Source organism: Gadus morhua, chromosome 16, assembly GCF_902167405.1.
Source record: "Gadus morhua chromosome 16, gadMor3.0, whole genome shotgun sequence".
In the NCBI taxonomy this organism is placed as follows: Eukaryota; Metazoa; Chordata; class Actinopteri; order Gadiformes; family Gadidae; genus Gadus; species Gadus morhua.
In genome coordinates this window covers 7,969,848-7,989,847 of record NC_044063.1, presented here as the reverse complement: position 1 = coordinate 7,989,847, position 20,000 = coordinate 7,969,848, and the positions used below count along the sequence as shown (strand labels likewise).

Here is a 20,000-nt window from a genome sequence, read left to right as displayed (position 1 = left end):
ATTTGCTGCTGATTTCCGTTCAGACAGATCATCTATGCGCACTGTAGTCTCACACTGTAGTTACATGACAAATAGTATTTTCAAGAAATGACAACTGAAATAATAGCTGTTAAATCTTACCTAAAGCCCCTTCAATAATACAAGTATATATATATATATATATATATATATATATATATATATATATACATATATATATTATATATATATATATATATATATATATATATAATAAATCTTAATTCTTAACTGCAACACCTTTAATAATAATAGTTTACATATTTATAATAGCTTTTAAATCTTACCTTAAGCCCGTTCAATAATGCTAGTAAATATACAGTATATTTATGTCTATATATATTCAGTCTCACCTAAAGTACCTTTAAAATTCTAGTATGTACAGTATACATTCAGTCTCACCTACAATACCTTTAATAACACTAGAATGTATACATTCAGTGTAACCTACAGTACCTTTAATAATACTAGAATGTATACATTCAGTCTTACCTACAGTACCTTTAATAATACTAGAATGTATACATTCAGTCTCACCTACAGTACCTTTAATAATACTAGAATGTATATATTCAGTCTTACCTACAGTACCTTTAATAATACTAGTATGTATACATTCAGTGTAACCTACAGTACCTTTAATAATACTAGAATGTATATATTCAGTCTTACCTACAGTACCTTTAATAATACTAGTATGTATACATTCAGTCTTACCTACAGTACCTTTAATAATACTAGAATGTATACATTCAGTCCAGTGACGGCCCTCCCTAAGCGCAAACTAATCGGCCGCTTAGGACCCCCAAGAGTGCTGTATTTTTTTTAATATATTTATATTTTTTTATCATTATCTTTTCAATACAAAAAATCAATTTACAACAAAGGAAACATCATAAACATAAAGCTCATATTAGTTTAAGAAAACAATGGTGGAATTAAGAATTTTGACTGTGTCTGTCTGTCCCATAGACTGTATAGAGTTCTGATCATGATAACCTAAAATGAAGTGATTCTGACTGACCTGTCAACCCTAAACAACTCGATAATGTAATGCTCGGTGTTGCTGAGATGGCAACAAGCAAGGAGCATGATGTTTGAAACAGCGCAGGCGCTGGTTTGACTGATCCCAAACTGGCAACCGCAATGATGACGATACGGTACATGACAAATCTAAACAAAGCTCGCTACCGTTGTCCGACATCGCCTCTCTCCCGCTCTCTCCCCCAGGGCCGGTTCTAGCCCTTTGGTAGCCCTAGTCAAGATTGAGTTTTGCGCCCCACGTTCCCAAAGCGAGCGGAGCGTTGCCCTGTTAATTGACATTACAATACTAACATCACTGAAGACACATATTAACTGATTTACCTTTACGTTGCTTAGCCAAATTATAGCTCTACTATGCTACGTTGCAATTAAACAATGTGTGATGCATGGACAACCATACAACAGAAAAGCGTCGGAACATTTTCTACATTTACAACATTCAGACAATAGAGTAAAAGTAGAAATGTGGTAAGTGTGTAAGCTTTACTTTGAATGTTTCACTGAGTATACTTAATAAGTAGTAAAATAATTGCGGCAAATCATTTTCAAAGAGGTACTTATAAAAACCTTAAGGGTTATGAATGCATACAGTTGCTGGTTATCGGTGGCAAAACTACTCTATCGACCGCAAAGCAGGGGCCCAAAACGAACCCGCTTGGGGCCCCCAGGAGTATAGGGCCGGCCCTGGTTCAGGCTCACATAACAACAATACTGTTGAACGTGTTTCCAGCACCTCCCTACGGCGCCCCCTACGGAGCAGACGCGTTCGTGCCCGGGGGGCTGCCCTATGGGGGAGCAGGGGGTTACGATGACTACCTCCAAGCAGGGGGTCAGAGAACCCCCGGAACCTACGGCCTACCTGACGGAACCGGACGCAGGTACACGCATACAATCACAAACGTACACACACACACACACAAACAAACACAGTATGGCTAACTCATTTTTTGAAATGCTTTTAGTTACTATGACGAGGGAGACTCCCACCCCCCCTCCTTCGGGCTGCCGCCCGACCCTCGCTCCGAGGCATCCTTCGGGGCACGCCCCCCTCCCTCTCTGCCCAATGGCCGGCCCCTCAGCATTGCCCCCCTCCCCAGGGGCGGGGCCTACAGGCCCAGGGGCGGGTCCTATGTACCAGGGGGCGGGGCGTATGTTCCCGGGGCCGGGGGCTACATCCAGGAGGAGGAGCCTGTAGAGGAGGAGGAGCCCTGGCGACCGAGGCCACCGTTTCCTGGCTTCGCAGGAAGGGGCGGGACTCCACAAAGGCTGTATGACAGTGAGTTCTCCTGACACTGGACGACCGCCTTCAGCAAGCGCTGGTTATTTTTTATTCGAGGACGAGAGACTATGGCCCAATCCCATTTGTACCCCTTACGCCTTCCCCTTACCCCTTCCCCTTACCCCTTACCCCTTCCCCTTACCCCTTCCCCTTCCCCTTACCCCTTCAAAACAAGGGGGAGGGGTAAGGGGTAAGGGGTACAAATGGGATTGGGCCTATAACTCTCCCTCTCTCTCCCAGGGCGTTATGACTCCTTCACAGGGCGTAGGCCTAGTAGCGCGGAGGATTGTGGGATACTGGGCGGCTGCGAGAACGGCAGGTGCATCCGTGTCGAGGAGGGCTACACCTGCGACTGTCACCATGGATACCAGCTGGACATGGCCTCGATGACCTGCAGAGGTCCTGAATAACCCTACCCACAATGCACCCACTTTTTGCTCCGTCCCATTAAACCTCCTTCTCTGTCCGGCAACAACCTTACCCAGAATGCATCTCCCTGCAGATATTAACGAGTGTGAGGAAGGCGGCCCGGCGTCGGAGTGTGTGAACGCCCGCTGCGTCAACACTGACGGATCGTACCGCTGCATCTGCTGGAGAGGTTACATCATGACCCAGGGGCCCCACTACTGCACCGCTGCCTAGACCACCACACCAGACCAGACCAGACCAGGTCATCGTACCCGACGTGACCCATGGACCAGACCCAACAGGACCAGAGATGAATGGCATCCCTGAGGCTTCATGTGGACGTCACGCTTGCTCAGCATTTCTGGTCGCTTAGCGAGTGTGGGTAAAACGAAGCTTTGAGGATGCTTTTATTTGTACAGGTTATGCCAAGCTCACGCTACAGGAATATTATTATTAATATTCAAACCAAATCCCATCCCAGCAGAGCAGCTCAACTCTAACGACGCATCTAATACCCCACCCGACAGAAAATACGAAGGAGAATTACCCAGGGCTTCACATCGCAAGACTTTGACAGGAGTTAAACACCAGGGTTTGAATCTTGCACACATTTGCCAAGGATACAAGAGTCTTGCTTAAATAGAGCGACATATAGTCACACATATACCGCACTACATTAATAGCAATAGATGTATCTTGTCCATCTTTATCTTTTAACGAGCAAGTGAACCAACCGTTTATTTAAATTGTTTAACTACTTTCATTGTAATGTCGTTTTTGACATCAGAATCTGGGCAAAAATCCTGTAGTGGGAGCTTGGCATTCGTATCATAAAAGTCAAAACTAAATAAGCAATAAAGAGTAATTGAAAAGTAAGTATAATCCTTGACATGCATGAAGTGAGCGGATTATATGCACACACGGTTAGCACATAGTTAACCTACAGTTAGCACAGTTAGCCGAGATGAGTCAAGGTAAGAACATAGTTAGCACAGTTGGCATAGTGGCAGTGTTATAAGCTATTGAAAAAAGGATATATTGACCAGGGATTGAATGTTATTATTTTCTGTCATTTTTTACTTAAATAACTGATGTCACGTTCATTTTAATGGCAAATATAATAAATGGTCATCGCTGTATTGTTGCCGAAGAGGTTGGAGATACTGTTGATTTTTACCAATGTACATAATCGTTAACTTGTTAGGTGGTTAGTTGCAGTTTAGTGGTGTTTCAAAAATGATGTTTGTATGAATTTAACAAACTTAAATGTTTAAGCCTTAGTTTATCCTGGGATGTCTGGGGTCCAATCCCAACACATCCACTCCTGCCTCTTCTTCAGCACAACTGAAGTATATGCGCTCACTTGATTAAACACGGCCATATCTGATCCTTTTATGTCAAGGCTTTTGATTGGTTCAGACGTTGCAAATGAAACCTCTGCATTCGATCATGACGAGTTTTAAAAGGAAGTGGTTTTCTTAACTCATCATGCTCCTCCCTGTTCTGCTCCTTCCACCCCTCCCTGGGGGGGGGGGGGGGGGGGTGGAAGGAGCAATTGTTGACGGGGGGGGCCTAGTACTATGGGCTGGTAGTTACTTTTTTTTTTTTTTTTTTTTATTGCCATGGGCCCCCCCCTGGGCTGTGGGCCCCTAGAATCGTCATCACCTTTCACCCCTTTACGACGGCCCTGACATCGCCTGGTTTTCCATTACCATGGTAAACCATGTTAGCCCACTAAGGTAACATCACCTAAGAAACCAGATAATTATCCATTGTAAAAGTACCCACGGTGACCTCAGTAACATTATCTTATTAACATTACAATACAGTGACATACCCAAAGGAACATTAAACAGTTCCATTAACATGGTAACATTAAAACATTGTTAGATAATATAAACATTCCTACAATTTCAAATGGATACCACTACATAGTGACATTAACATAGTGAAACTACAATGTTTACACAAAGTAACATTTTACCACAAAGTAACATTACCATGGTAACATGGGGCAAGCTCAGAAACAGTATAGCAGCTGAAAACCACATGTTCACAAATGTATAATATATTTCATCAATATTATTTTAGTTATCAAACATGTTCTTCTAATATATCTGATACCTTGCAGTAGAAAAGCGTTGTGTGGTGTCTGCATCTGACAGACAAGACTAGGGTTTTAAGCAGTTAGTTGTTTAATTTTTTCATAAAAATACATTAGAAAAAGCAGTTTTATAAAGCAACCCGAGCTACCAGCTCACAATGACACAATCGGGCTAACAAATAATTCAGATCATCCTCATCATCTTCATCACGACCTTCTTAAACATCATCAGCACCAGCGTCTCCATCACCACCTTCATCATCATCATCCTCACAACGTGCATCAACAGATAAAATAGAAAGATATAAAAAATAAGAAACGTTTGGCTATCCGTTGCCGTGGAGAGGACTGGCCAGGGACACGAGATGATGTCATAAATACTGGACCGGCCCCATTGGTCCTCGGGTCAGGACCTATGCCAATCATGAGCTAGAACATTCTACAATCAGCAAATCACTAAATACTGCTCCTCTTCATCAAAGATCTCCAGACACCACCGTGGCTTTTATTTTGAAGTATCGAGTGTTTCAAGGTTAGTCAGGTAGGAAGGCTAGACCGTTAGTCACACGTAACTAGTAGCTTATTTGTGGAAGATGGTTTTATCTGCGTATCTGGCTCCTGTCATAGAGGAGGAGACTTCCTGTGGGGTGTAATTGGTTAAATATGAGAAAGTAGTTTAAGAAAAGTGAACACTTTTAATCTTATAGCGGTTTATACATTGATTATAAAGGCATTTAACTTGGCGTGGTAGGAGCCTGGCCGCTCAAACCAATCAGAAGCTGGTTTCGTTCATTGGGGGCTTAGGACTGGTCGAAGGTCCGGGCGCTGGAGTCTGAGCGGCCACAGCCTCGGGGGGAGGCGGGGCCTCTGGGGGGGGCGGGGTCTCAGGGGATCCAATCAGATGTTGAGGAGAGGTGGAGCCGGGTGAGCAGGTTGGACTGACTGCTGAGGGGGCGGGGCTAACTGGGGCCCTGCGCTGGGATGACGACGACGAAGGTGAGACGTGTTGCCCGGGCGACACAGAGAAGGTCGTGGGGGCTCTTAGGCCCAGCCGGCTCTCTAGCTCACTGCACACCGCTAGGCTCCGCCTCCCCCCCTCGGCCCCGCCCGCCAGCTCCTGGCAGCGCTCCACGAAGCTGCCCCGCCGCAAGGGGGCGGGGCCTGCTGCCTGAGGGGCAGGACCTCGCTGGAACCGGGGCTGGGGGGCCTGGCCCGGGGGCGGGGGGGTGGGCTCCGCCTCACGGGAGAGGGGCTTAGTGGGGGGGAGAGGAGGGGGGGGCTGGCGAGGAAGACTACCATAGAACGACCTTCCCCCTAAAGGACGATCAACCCGTGAAGACTCAGAACCCTGCTGGTAGAGACTAGAGAGAGAAGGAGACACACACAGAGAGAGAGAGAGAGACAGACAGACAGACAGAGAGAGAGACAGACAGACAGACAGACAGACAGACAGACAGACAGACAGACAGACAGACAGACAGACAGAGAGAGAGAGAGACACAGAGAGAGAAGGAGACACAGACACAGACAGACAGACAGACAGACAGACAGACAGACAGACAGACAGACAGACAGACAGACAGAAACAGAGAGAGATTTGAGTTATTTGATTATTTAATTTACAGAGATATGTTAATACAGTGTATCGTTAACTTTATATAGACATGGTGTTCATACACACACAGTGTGTGTGTGTGTGTCTTTACGTGTACCTGCAGGTGGAGGTACGGGGGGTGGTGTCGGGGGTCCGGGTCATGGTCAGGTCACACTGGTCCAGCAGCTCCAACAGCTCCTCCTCTGTCGGCCCTCCCAGCGCTGCAACCAATCACAACGCTCGTTAGCGACAACCAGTCACAACGCTCGTCAGCAAAAGCCAATCACAACGCTCATCGGTGACACTAGCGCCGGCCAATCCCACCAGATGGGCGTTGAGGTTTTGAGGTCATGTATGGCGTTAGCTTGGTCACCTCTGATGTCCACCTTCCCCGTGACCTCCATGGCGGTGGTGAGGTCCCACATCTGGATGCTGCCGTTGCCGTGGCCACTGAAGAGGTAGCGGCGTGGCCGGGAGCCGATGCGACTCGAACCCTCGCACTCGTGGACCACGAAGGAGGTGATGGAGGTACCGTCTACGGACCGCACCTCACACACCCTGACACACACACACACACACACAACACAAACACACACACATTGATACACACCATCCCACACACATTAAAACAACACACACATAGAAAGAAAGAAACACACAAACCTCTTCCCGTTGGAGGACAGTCTGACGTAGAGTTTATCAGAATCAGGAACGACTCGCTGGATAAACACCTGCTGCTCATCCCTCTCCCCATACGGACCTGAAACACACACATACACATCAATATACACACACATATACATCAATATATCTATTAAACACATACACATCAATATATCTATATACACACATATACATCAATATATCTATATACATCAATATATCTATATCTATATACACACACATATACATCAATATATCTATAACTATATACACACATAAACATCAATATATCTAAATCTATATACACACACACATATATATATCAATATATCTATATCTATATATCAATATATCTATATGCACATATATATATATATAAACCAAGCAGATATTCCCACACACCGATGTCCGTGCCGGCGCTGCAGCCCCCGTGGCCGTCCGTCCCGTCCAGGGAGAGGACCTTGAAGGAGGTGAGGGGGGTGGAGCCCGGCTGGGTGGAGATCATCCCGCGGAACCGCGTCACCGTCCAGGTACGCACATGGTTGTTGTCGGCGCACACTGACACACACACACACACACACACACATAAACGCACACATGTGTTTAATAAGTAGATATTTACTTTACTTTGAAGGTGTGTTTTGTAGGTCTATGAAGTTGTGGTCAGGTGTCTGAAGAAGGGGCCAGGTGTATGAAGGTGTGTTCAGGTGCATCAAGGAGTGTTCAGGTGCATCAAGGTGTGTTCAGGTGCATCAAGGCGTGTTCAGGTGCATCAAGGAGTGTTCAGGTGCATCAAGGTGTGTTCAGGTGCATCAAGGAGTGTTCAGGTGCATCAAGGCGTGTTCAGGTGCATCAAGGCGTGTTCAGGTGCATCAAGGAGTGTTCAGGTATAAGATGCGGTGTTTCCCCTAGAATTTTTTTTAGGCCCGGTGGTAAGAGCTGATGGTGTGATTTGTTATACATTTTTCACGGGATGCTAGAGTATTTGTTGGTTATTTCCAAATAAAACACTTGCTTAGCCATCACAAGTTGGTTAAGTTATGGACATATAAAGAACGAGGCTAGTGTTTCGCGGGGGCGGTAAAAATGTCCATGGTAACGGCGGGCTGAACCAATCAGACGTCGCATTTACGCGATCGGTTCATGGTATAGTTCTTCTGCCGGAGAATTGTTTTTCTAAAAACAAAGTTGATTTAATGTAAACTAATTTCATGTACAGGAGCATAAAGCACCAATACATATTGAGATAGCTGGTGGTGAGCTTGGATGGTTATGATATTATGGCTAATAATAATAATAATAAAAAAAATAAAAATAAAATAAATTTCATTTTTTTTTTTTTTCTCTTTTTCATTTCTTTTAATTTTTTTGGCCGGTTGTTGGCCTGGCAGGGGCGCTCGTTGGCCTGGCGGCCCGCCAGGCCTGAACAATGGTAGGGGAAACACTGAGATGTGTTCAGTGGTATCAAGGTGTGTTCAGGTATAAGGTGTGTTCCGGTATAAGGTGTGTTCCGGTATAAGGTGTGTTCCGGTATAAGGTGTGTTCCGGTATAAGGTGTGTTCCGGTATAAGGTGTGTTCAGGTATAAGGTGTGTTCAGGTATAAGGTGTGTTGAGGTATAAGGTGTGTTCAGGTATAAGGTGTGTTCAGGTATAAGGTGTGTTCAGGTATAAGGTGTGTTCAGGTATAAGGTGTGTTCAGGGGTATCAAGGTGGGTCAGGTATAAGGTGTGTTCAGGTATAAGGTGTGTTGAGGTATAAGGTGTGTTCAGGTATAAGGTGTGTTCAGGTATAAGGTGTGTTCAGGTATAAGGTGTGTTCAGGTATAAGGTGTGTTCAGGGGTATCAAGGTGGGTCAGGTATAAGGTGTGTTCAGGTATAAGGTGTGTTCAGGTATAAGGTGTGTTCAGGTATAAGGTGTGTTCAGGTATAAGGTGTGTTCAGGGGTATCAAGGTGGGTCAGGTATACGTTGGGTCAGGTGCATCAAGGTGTGTTCAAGTGCACGGTGTGGTCAGGTGTACGTGTGATCAGGTGTCTCAAGATAGTCAAGTTTCTGAAGGTAGTAATAATAATAATAATAATAATAATAATAATAATAAATTGTATTTATAATGCACTTTATATTCAAGAATCTCAAAGTGCTTAATAGTAAGTACTTAGTAAGGTGTCCTGATGTGTGTTTAGGTGCATCAACGTGTGTCAAGGTAGGTATATGGATACCTGAGATGAGATGCTTTTCTGACAGCATGATCTTGGTGACTGGGCTGCGGTGAACAGAGAAGGTCTGGAACAGCTGGGGTCCGGAGCCCACAGTCTCTGGGTGCTGCACGATGACTCTCACAGCTCCGGAGCTGGTCCCGTAGGCGATCTCTATCCAGTTGCCACTGTCACCTGTTGGGGGAACACATGCTAGGAGTTACTCACCAGGTTTACCAATACGTTACTAGTACTACTAGTGCAGTATAGAAGCATAAAAGCAGCATTACTGGTCTTCGGGGTGAGGTAAACGCTGAGAGCAGTAATGGCGTCTTCAGTGGGGTCTCTGTACAGCTCCGTCACCAGGAGGTCGTTGTCTTTCATCCTGAGAGGAAACTTCTGGACATCTGTGCACACGGTGGAAAGACAGAAAGGTAGTGGAGAGACAGGTACTAGTGATGAAACAGGTACTGCCAGTGAGACAGGTACTGGTGGTGAGACAGGCAGGTAGTGGTGATGAGGTAGGTATTGGTGGTAAGACAATAGAGGTGGTTGTGGTGAGACAAGCTCAGAGTCTCACCATTGTACCAGGATTATGGCTTTCAGTCTATGTTTGTTAAAAAAAAATCAAGCCATTTGTCAGTCTATATTAAACAGTTGAAATCTGCCTAATTTTCTATTAACTGGTTCCTGTCCGAATTTCCAAAATAAGTGTGTTAATTTTTTGCAAAATGATCCTTAGATGTTTAGACCATGATCCTCACCTATGTAGTAGATGTTTAGACCAAGATCCTCACCTATGTAGTAGATGTTTAGACCATGATCCTCACCTATGTAGTAGATGTTTAGACCATGAACCTCACCTATGTAGTAGATGGATCCGTTGTTGCAGCCAAGGATAAGGAAGGAGCCGGCCGTATCACAGCTGTTGATGGGAACCACGTCCTGATTCTGAAAACACATCGCCCCTGGTTACCATAGCCCACGTTGATGTTTTGACAACACAAAATATGATGAAGGGCTTGGTAGTTTTGTGTTGTTTTTTTTCGAAATGCTGTTGTTCTGGGAAAATTAACATGCAACTGTTTCTGCCACTTGGTTGTTGTGGGCGTGTATGGAGCGTCACAGGGGGGTTATGGTTTGACTCACCTGCCAGTGTTTGGTGACTGCATTCCACACTCCCACCTTCCCCGTGTGACTGGTAGCAATCAGCTGGTTACCAACAAAGAAGAGGGCCTCCACCGGCACGTTGAGGCTGAACACGCCTGTGGAGAACCAGATTACAGAACGCGTCAGCCTCAAAGTTAGCTACTACATGAAAAAGTGTGTTTTAGAGCACATCTCAAAACAAAAATGGTTACATATTGTCTCTTTAAGTGATTAATCAATAACCAAAAGGACATTCCATTTTATGTTGATAGCAATCCGAAAATCAATCCTCCCTTTCTGATCCAACAGTCCTGATATAACCCGATCCCACATTCCTGATCTAACCTGGTCCAACCCGTTCTAACCTGATCTCACAGCCCTGATCTAACTAGAACCGAGTCCCCTCTCACCGATCTCGTTGCCATTGCCGTCAGGGCAGATGGCCCAGAGGATGATCTCTGTTCCCGAGGCGACAGCCACCATCTTGTCGTTGTCGCCCAGCGACCCAGCCATCACCTTGGCGTTGAGCGCCACCCTGTCGATCACACCGTCCAGACGGGGCGACGTGAAGACCTGCTGCCAGCCAGTGGACTCCTTCACCCTGGGGGGGAGGAGGAGAGGCCGTTAGATGTGTTAACCCTGGGAGGGGGTGGTCAATACGATCCTCAGTATTGTGGATGAAGGGATCAATACCTGTAGCAGACTACGAACTGGGCGTACGCTACGGCGATCCAGTTGTGATGCCCACAGATGATCCGCACCATACCCGGGTCCGACACCTGGCCTGCGCACACACACATAGATGGTTTGATAAGACACCATTACTTTGTGAACCCCTGGGCAGAAGTTTGCTGTGTGTGTGTGTCTGCGCTGACCCCCAGGGACCCGGTCCTCGGGGGGCCGGTGGGCGAGAGGTCCGCCCCCGCCCAGGTGGGGGGGCATGGTGTTGCTTCGCCGGACCGGTGCGCGCTCTGCCGGCGCCACACGGACCGGGTACTGAGGCCCGGCTACGCTGTGACGATTCCTCCTCTTGGCTGGGTACACTATAAACACACACACAGACACACACACACACACACACACACACACACACACAGAATCAATGAACGTCAGTTAGTACAGAGCTTGTGGGCAACATTTTGACAAACGATGCAGCCAGCAGAGACTGGTACAATAGTTACCGAGCTGATGCTATGATGAGTCAGTATTGGTCTTTTAAGTTTTCTTAAAGTACCAATATGATCCTCTAAGAAAACGACTGACTGCGCTAACAAGCAGGTTTCAGTGTGCATGTAACCTCAGAGCCAGGGTGTGTCCAGGTGTGAGGGGGCGTTTCGGGGTTGATATCGTCAGCAGGGTTACCTGGAGGGGGCAGGTATCCGTTGAACAGCACGTTGCCACAGGAGGAGCGGTCCAGGTCATCACACAGCTGCAGCTTACGCACTAACAAAAACAAACGCACCCAAATATCATGAAAAAAACAACCATACCCCCCAATCAGTATGAGAGAGCGAGCTTTAACCAACAGCAGGAGAGAGAGAGAGCTCTAACAAAGAGCAGGAGAGAGAGAGAGAGCTCTAACAGACAGCAGGAGAGAGAGAGAGCTCTAACAAAGAGCAGGAGAGAGAGAGAGCTCTAACAGACAGCAGGAGAGAGAGAGCTCTAACAGACAACAGGAGAGAGAGAGAGAGCTCTAACAGACAGCAGGAGAGAGAGAGAGCTCTAACAAAGAGCAGGAGAGAGAGAGAGAGCTCTAACAGACAGCAGGAGAGAGAGAGAGAGCTCTAACAGACACCCAGGAGAGAGAGAGCTCTAACAGACAGCAGGAGAAAGAGAGAGCTCTAACAGACAGCAGGAGAGAGAGAGAGAGAGAGAGAGAGCTCTAACAGACAGCAGGAGAGAGAGAGAGAGAGCTCTAACAGACAGCAGGAGAGAGAGAGAGAGCGCTCTAACAGACAGCAGGAGAGAGGGAGAGAGCTCTAACAGACAGCAGGAGAGAGAGAGAGAGCTCTAACAGACAGCAGGAGAGAGAGAGCTCTAACAGACAGCAGGAGAGAGAGAGAGAGAGAGCTCTAACAGAGAGCTCTAACAGACAGCAGGAGAGAGAGAGAGAGAGCTCTAACAGACAGCAGGAGAGAGAGAGAGCTCTAACAGACAGCAGGAGAGAGAGAGCTCTAACAGACAGCAGGGGAGAGAGAGAGCTCTAACAGACAGCAGGAGAGAGAGAGCTCTAACAGATAGCAGGAGGGAGAGAGCTCTAACAAAGAGCAGGAGGGAGAGATCTCTAACTCACCAAGTGGGGTAATACCGTAGAACTCGGCCTCGTGCGTGAGCATGTGTACGTTGATGGAGCGGGGGTGGAGCTCTTTGGTGCGCAGGAAGTTGAGGATGGGAGCGAAGAGGGAAGGGTCTCTGTCAATGAAGATCTACACACACACACACACACACACAGGGTTAACACACACGTCAACATAATGTAGACACAGATACAGTGCTGACACACACTACTTACAGCTCCCGTCTCATCTTTCAAGGTGGAGATTCGCCCGCTCAGCAGACTAATGACAGAAAAAAAGACATTAATACACACACACACACACACACACACACACACACACACACACACACACACACACACACACACACACACACACACACACACACACACACACACACACACACACACACACACACACACACACACCTGGAGAAGAACGAGTCTGGAACCCAGGTCAGAGTCTGCCGCGAAGAACTGAACCTGGAAACATCAAACATTCATCAACAACACTCTTCACCACTTATCTCTATTTATCAGTCGTACAAAACACTTTTCTTCAATAGTATATAAACATTTGAATCACATATCGCTAGTATTAAACACTTGTCACTAAACACTTTCATCACTAAACCCACTTCATATACTAGTATAAAACACTCATCACTAACATTCTACACTAGTGTAAAATTACTCTTCAATACTAACACTTCATCACTTGATGCTCTGATTCACTAGTATAAACTGTCTTCATCACCAACAGTCTCCATCCCTTGTATGAAGCATCACTAACTAAGACTCTTCTTTAATAAAAACGTCACTAGTATATAACACTCATCACTTACACTCCTCTTCACTAGTATAACACACTCCCCACTAACACTCTTTATCACTCTTCGTCACTAGTATAAAACACCCTTCATATCTAAACACTCTTCATCACCAATTAACTAATGAATCATACTCTCGTCTCACCAAGGTGTTTATGAAGTCTGCACCATAACCTTTATGAGATGGTGTCATATATATAGTATATAAGTAAACATAAGGTGTTGTTATATGTTGTATAAATAATGATGAGGTATTATAAAAGTATAATGAAAGAGTCGCACCTCTTCCCTCCGACGTTGAGGTGGATTATCTCCCCGCTCCGCGACATAATGACGTCACACAGCAATAACCTACACACACTGAAGTCTAAACACATTCAGCATGAACAACTCTACAAACATTACACACAAAAATCACAGGCTACTATGTTCTCATCCATTTTTGCATAAGGCTAACTGCTAGCTGCTAACTAAGTATCTGGAAGAGTCTTCCGGCGGGGCGGCAGTCCTTTTCCGGGATAGCCTGAGACGCAAGACATGGCCTGGATTTCTCGTTCGGAACCGGACCGGACTTCACTTTGTTCCGTTTATCTGACCTGGACATCACACATGGGTTAAGGGTTGAAAACAGATAATTTAAAGTTCTAAATATACAATTTAGAACTTGAACCAAACCTTGACGAATATCCAAATATTTGAATATCGGGCTCAACAAACACACATAAACACCAACGCACACGCACACTCAGACACACACGCACGCACACATAAACACACGCACGCACACATAAACACACGCACGCACACATAAACACACGCACGCACGCACACACACACACACACACACACACACACACACACACACACACACACACACACACACACACACACACACACACACACACACACACACACACACAATGAGATAAGATGTTATTAGCATCTTGATTTATGCTATTTGACCCCATATAGCATCCAGAAGCCCAACATATCTGTTGCAGTTGATGAAATGCATGATGAAAACATAAATAAAGCTGCTGGGAGTTGGGTAACATCCTGTGAGGTCCACCCGACACACTTCAAGGAGAGTTTGTGTAGCCTATCAAGCCGCTGTTGACAGGAAACGCCTCAAACCCTCTTACCATAGTTGGTCTTCCTCTTTCACTCTGTTTATCTAGAGACTTATTTAAACGCTACATCAATAAATCAAATACGTTTTTTCGAAATTCGCAAGAATGTTCAAGGTGTTTTAGCTGAGACATATTTAGTCTTTATATTCATGTTCTGAGCAGCTGTCTATGATAAAGTTAGTTCAACAATAATCTGCATAAAAGTTGATGTCGTTTATAAGTGTTTCCCTGGAAACAGGAAGTAGAACATATAGCCTTATCACAAATTACAGCAGAAAGAAGATCAATCTAGATCACACACACGCCCATACACTTATTTTACTGATAACTTCAACAGCATTCATGTAAAACAAACATCACACAGAGAACCAACCATATGTTGCAGAAATGTTTGTAGAAATTTATTTTAGTTCATTAATTACATAGAAAATATATTAAAAAAATATCCCTATCTTCCCCTCTCCTTGTCTTCTCACTTCTCTTCTCCTCCTCCTTTCCTCTCCTCTCCTCTCCTTGCCTCTCCTCTCCTCCTCTCACCTCCTCTCCCCTGCTCTCCTCCTCTGTCCCCCTCCAGCCATCTTCCTCAGCAGTGACTCCCTGAAGCTCCTGCACATGAAGAAGTAGATGAGGGGGTCCAGGCAAACGTTGACGGAGGACAGCAGGAGCGTGGCCTCCTTCAGCTGGAAGAGGACGTAGCGCGTGTGCTGGCTGAAGCCGGCCCCGGCCGTCTGGCTCAGCGTGTAGGGCACCCTGCAGGCGTGGTAGGGCACGAAGCACAGCAGGAACACCAGGAGCAGCACCACGATGCTGCGCCCCGAGCGCCGGCACGGGCCCCCGCCGCGCTCGCGGCGGGAGGAGCGGAAGACGCGGCGGGCGATGGAGGCGTAGCAGGAGCAGAGGAGGAGCAGCGTGGCCCAGAAGAGCGCCACGCTGCTCAGGGTGGAGGCGCGGTGCCACTGCAGGCCCAGGGGCGTCTTCAGCTCCATGCAGGAGACGGAGGAGTTGGGGAGGGGGTAGCGGCTGGTCAGCAGGACGTTGGGCAGCACGCTGAGGAGCAGGAGGCACCATGTGACCAGCGCCAGGAGGCGGGCCACGCCCACCCTGTGCAGGAGCGAGGAGGTGGAGGTGCGCCGGGTGATGGTGACGTAGCGGTCCAGGCTGATGAGGCCCATGAACACGATGCCCACGTACATGGAGGAGTAGAAGAGGACGGCGCTGTAGCGACACACGGCCACCTGCAGGCCCCGCCCCCCCATCCTGAGCTCCGCCCCCACCTTGAGGGGGATGGTGGAGAGGAGGAGCAGGTCGGCCCCCACCATGTTCTTCAGGTACACCACCAGGGAGCGTTCGCTGGGCACGCGCAGCAGGAGCCAGGCGGCCGGGACGTTGAGGACCACGCCCACCAGACACACCAGCAGGTAGAGGGCCGGGAGCACCTGGTGGGTGAAGCGGCTGCTCAGCTCTGACGGCCTGGTCAGGAAGTGGGAGGAGTTAAAGTGCTCCATGTCTGGGGAGAGAAACACATAGCTCAGTAACAGAGTTGCTGGTTCAACTCCTGGAAGTTATTTGCATTCCGCTAGCATGTTGTTAGTGTGACTAGCATGGTGTTTGTATGTGACTGGCATGTTGTTAGCATGTGTATATCATGTTGATACCATTTTTCTATCGTGCTGTTAGCATGTAACTAGCATGTTATTATTAGATACTTATTAGGTACTTATTATAAGATACCTTTCACTGAATATATATTTTGCTATTGTAATATATTTTGTTATCATTGACATTTCTTATTTTAATTAAATGTGTGGTGGTTTTGGTAATGTAAATATATATCTTTTACATTAGGGGGAATTGGATACAATGTCAACTGTTGCTTTTATCTTATAAGACGAAGGTATAAAAAACAACAACAATATCTATCTTATCTCTCTCCATCTCTCTCTCTCTCTCTCTCTCTCTGTCTCTTTCTCTCTCTCGGCTCTCACAATGTAGGTTTATCAATCAGTGTTTTACATAAAGTTACATTTAATAATATAAGTTAAACATCACTTTATAAAGTTAATACAATATACATTTTATATAATATTGTAAAGTTAAGTTTTAGTAGGCCTACTTGTTCTGGAAGTCGTTCTTCATGAAGATGGTCTGGACGGGTAAGACTCACAGGATATTCTCTCTGCCACAGAGACATTGAGAGAGATAATATCGCTCAGCTTCTCTCTCTCTCTCTCTCTCTCTCTCTCTCTCTCTCTCAATCCCACTCAGTGCGGGGGTGAGTCGTCCGATAGAGAAGCTGGTGCGAGAGAGAATCACAGGAAGAGGAAATCAGCAGGAGAGAAATGGACAGCAGGAGGAGGTCATCCCCATCCTCCTCCATCTTCATCACAAACACCCCCCCCCCCCCCCCCCCCCCCTTGGTGTGCTGGTGTGTGCGGAGCGTGGCTGGATCAAAGCCCAGACCGGAACAGGAAACATCAGGACCAGGGAGACATTATTATAATATCATTATATACACATGTTCATGTATTATTAGACCGATTTTAAACATTGTTTGTCTCTCTGTCTGTCTGTCTGTGAACCTGTCTGTCTACCTGTTTGCCTGCCTGTATGATGTATTATTCTCTAAGGAACCTAGTTATCAATCATCAACATAACTTAAAACCTGCAACTATGTTACTATAGTGGCTGTAGTTTGCTATAGTATAACCTGTATTCGTTTTAGTTGCAGCTGTTGTAAGCTTTTGTGCTATCTGTAGTTAGCTATTGTAGCAACTGTCTTTAGATTTAGATGTAGCTGTAATTAACCATAGTTGTAGCCGTTTTTTGGTTTGATATAATGTTTGATTTATATGCAACATGGTTTTGGCTTAGCCCATTGAGTTTTATCTGTTTTCATTTAGTGAAACATATTTTGCATTTGACATGCTAGGATGCCGTATTTGACATGCTAGGATGCCGTATTTGGGTTGGTGAAGCGCAGATGTGTGTATTTAGCATGGAGATAATAAAGGATGGACCACAGACTGGAAAATGGCCGCCCATTCATTCATATACAAACTGCTCAGTGGCGCAGGGTAACGGAATAGGTAGACGGGAAGCGGGACAGTTTTTTAACCGCTCAGTGACAGCCCATATGATATATATGTTAGAAAAGGTTTTTGAGGATCCTTCATGTTTTCTTTTAAAGCTTTTTTCTAACCCAAATAATTCACGATACCATTGTTGGCTATACTAGTAGCTGATGTTAGCTATAGTAGTTGCCGCAGTTAGCTAAAGTTGTATCTGCAGTTAGCTATAGTTGTGGCTAAAATAGCAGCTATAGCTATAGGTCACTGTCTTCAGAAAATGTAGACGCGTCTGAATGACATCCTGATGCAAGATTTATTGAGTTTTCGAATGGAAGGTCTCATAGATGGAAGCCTTTTATTCTTGCGAAATTGTCTAGTTCATGTGTTTTTTAATAGGGTAAATAGCCGTAGTACAACATGTGAAATACTGCAGGATTTACATAAGAAACAGCAACAAAAACCTTAAAAAATAGAGACCTTAACATGACATGTCAGGACCCAGTTTCCCGATAACGATGGATCTTCGCTTTCGAACCATCGTTAATTTCTTTGGAGCGTTTCCCGAAACTCCTCTTAACATGAACGCGCATTCGCTGCACTCACGACGTTCGTAGGATTGTACCTGTCCACTGACATGGTGCTCAAACGGGCTATGACGCTAGCCTGGCTCCGCCCGTAAGTACTTCCGCTCAATTTGAATTTCCCTAAATTAAATTAAATGAAGTGAAGTATGAGAGTCTGGTAGAACCAGGCTACTATGACGCAGCGGCAGGGGGAGACGCAGGAATGTCGCAGGAAAATGGGGTCAAAAAGGGTTATATCTCCCCATCAAGGCCAACCGCAGAGTAGCCTACGAAAATAATAGATTGCAATAATATGAATGCTAAAGATATTAAAACACAATTGATTAGGCCTAAGCCGACATATATATCAGTCCTAATCCTGAACGCACTGTGCATACATTTATTCACGGCATTTCCCCCCCTGAAATAATTCCATGTTATAAAAATCCAAAATAGCTTGTGTGACAACTAGCCTACATTTATCTTCATGCGCTGATTTTTTTTAAACATATTTTTGCGCAGCAGGAGAGCCGACTTTATCTGATTCTGCATAAGGTTGCATTGATTGGCTCTCTAGTATAGAATATTTGTAAACATTAAAAATGCAACGTTCCATTCATACATTATCATTCAAACGCGGCTATTGCTGACCCGATTAGGAGAACTTAGCCTAGAGATCCTGCCCATATTGTTGGGCAGGATGAAGTAGGTTATAGGCAGGGTTCGAGTTATGATTCCATCTCTGTGGGGGTCTCTTAAAGTTGTTGACGGTGGGGGGAGACCGTACCGGCCGTGCGCTGAATTTTGACGGGGGGGGGGGGATATAGGACGTAAATATGGGCTATCAAGTCACAACTCAAAACTCACCTGTTCAAACTCGCACACAACGTCTAACTGATCACTGTTTTGATTGTTTGTTTGTTTTGTTTTGTCTTGTTTTTGTTTTATTTTATTTTATTTTTTTATGTTTTTTTTTATTTTTTTTCACAATGTCTTGTTTTTTTAAACGATTTATGATGACTATGTGCTCTGTAAGGTGACCTTGGGTGTCTTGAAAGGCGCCTCTAAATTAAATGTATTATTATTATTATTATTATTATTTATCATGACACGGCTCTTCTCAATGCCGTGGAACGCTCCGTTCACTTGCATGGGCCCCTCACAACAACGCCAGCTTCTTCGGTTGCTAAGCGACGTCAACGTCTTTGGCTAACTGGGGGTGTGTTCGAAACCGCCTACTTGCTTACTACTCTTACTAACTATGACGTCAAATTGAGCAAGCAGAACGTAGTAAGCGAGTTTTAGGTAAGCGAGTAGTATCCGAATGCCTTCTACTTCCGGAAAGATTTTGTGTAAGCATCGCTAGGCGTACTCAACTGCCCCAGAATGCACTGCGTCTATTCAAAAGAACAGTGGAAGCAATGGCGCTAAACGGGGAGCCGCAGCAGCAGAGCCCACAGCCATACCGATGTAATTGTTTAATAATTGTTTTTAACACATCACCGCAAATCCTTAGGTTGAAGATGTACTGTGACGTTAAATGTGACGTTTATATATTTATTTATAATATTTATTAACGGCTTACTGCTTACTATCATTCACTGATATCGCTTCTAAGCAAACTAGACGCATGGGTTTGCCTTCGAATTCTATGAATTCTTCTCATCTTTCTTGACCTAG

General features: G+C 45.5%; 3 protein-coding genes across 8 annotated transcripts in view; 1 reads left to right on the top strand and 2 right to left on the bottom strand.

Moving 5' to 3' along the window:
- Positions 1 to 4,136, top strand: part of LOC115528830 (latent-transforming growth factor beta-binding protein 4) — a 22,728-nt gene extending 18,592 nt beyond the window's left edge. For all 6 annotated transcript variants that reach the window (XM_030337184.1, XM_030337187.1, XM_030337183.1 and 3 more), the window contains 4 exons: positions 1,793 to 1,940; positions 2,025 to 2,338; positions 2,582 to 2,740; positions 2,844 to 4,136. In XM_030337184.1, coding sequence (XP_030193044.1) covers positions 1,793 to 1,940; positions 2,025 to 2,338; positions 2,582 to 2,740; positions 2,844 to 2,983 — 761 coding nt within the window. In that variant the 3' untranslated portion in view covers positions 2,984 to 4,136. The remainder of the gene's footprint in view (positions 1 to 1,792; positions 1,941 to 2,024; positions 2,339 to 2,581; positions 2,741 to 2,843) is intronic.
- Positions 4,137 to 4,926: 790 nt separating this feature from the next.
- On the bottom strand, positions 4,927 to 14,277 carry shkbp1 (SH3KBP1 binding protein 1). Its single transcript, XM_030337197.1, has 17 exons — positions 13,842 to 14,277; positions 13,159 to 13,212; positions 12,967 to 13,012; positions 12,748 to 12,880; positions 11,817 to 11,897; positions 11,330 to 11,497; positions 11,148 to 11,238; positions 10,865 to 11,055; positions 10,455 to 10,570; positions 10,169 to 10,256; positions 9,596 to 9,712; positions 9,330 to 9,500; positions 7,513 to 7,668; positions 7,111 to 7,207; positions 6,821 to 7,005; positions 6,566 to 6,668; positions 4,927 to 6,214 (listed from the first exon to the last, which is right to left on the bottom strand). Exons 1-17 carry the CDS (start codon positions 13,934 to 13,936, stop codon positions 5,626 to 5,628), a joined length of 2,481 nt encoding a protein of 826 aa, XP_030193057.1. The 5' UTR covers positions 13,937 to 14,277; the 3' UTR covers positions 4,927 to 5,625.
- A 913-nt stretch (positions 14,278 to 15,190) lies between these two features.
- LOC115528853 (P2Y purinoceptor 14) lies at positions 15,191 to 17,051 on the bottom strand. The gene is made up of 2 exons (XM_030337225.1): positions 16,803 to 17,051; positions 15,191 to 16,196 (listed from the first exon to the last, which is right to left on the bottom strand). Exon 2 carries the CDS (start codon positions 16,192 to 16,194, stop codon positions 15,223 to 15,225), a length of 972 nt encoding a protein of 323 aa, XP_030193085.1. The 5' UTR covers positions 16,195 to 16,196; positions 16,803 to 17,051; the 3' UTR covers positions 15,191 to 15,222.
- Positions 17,052 to 20,000: the final 2,949 nt, after the last annotated feature.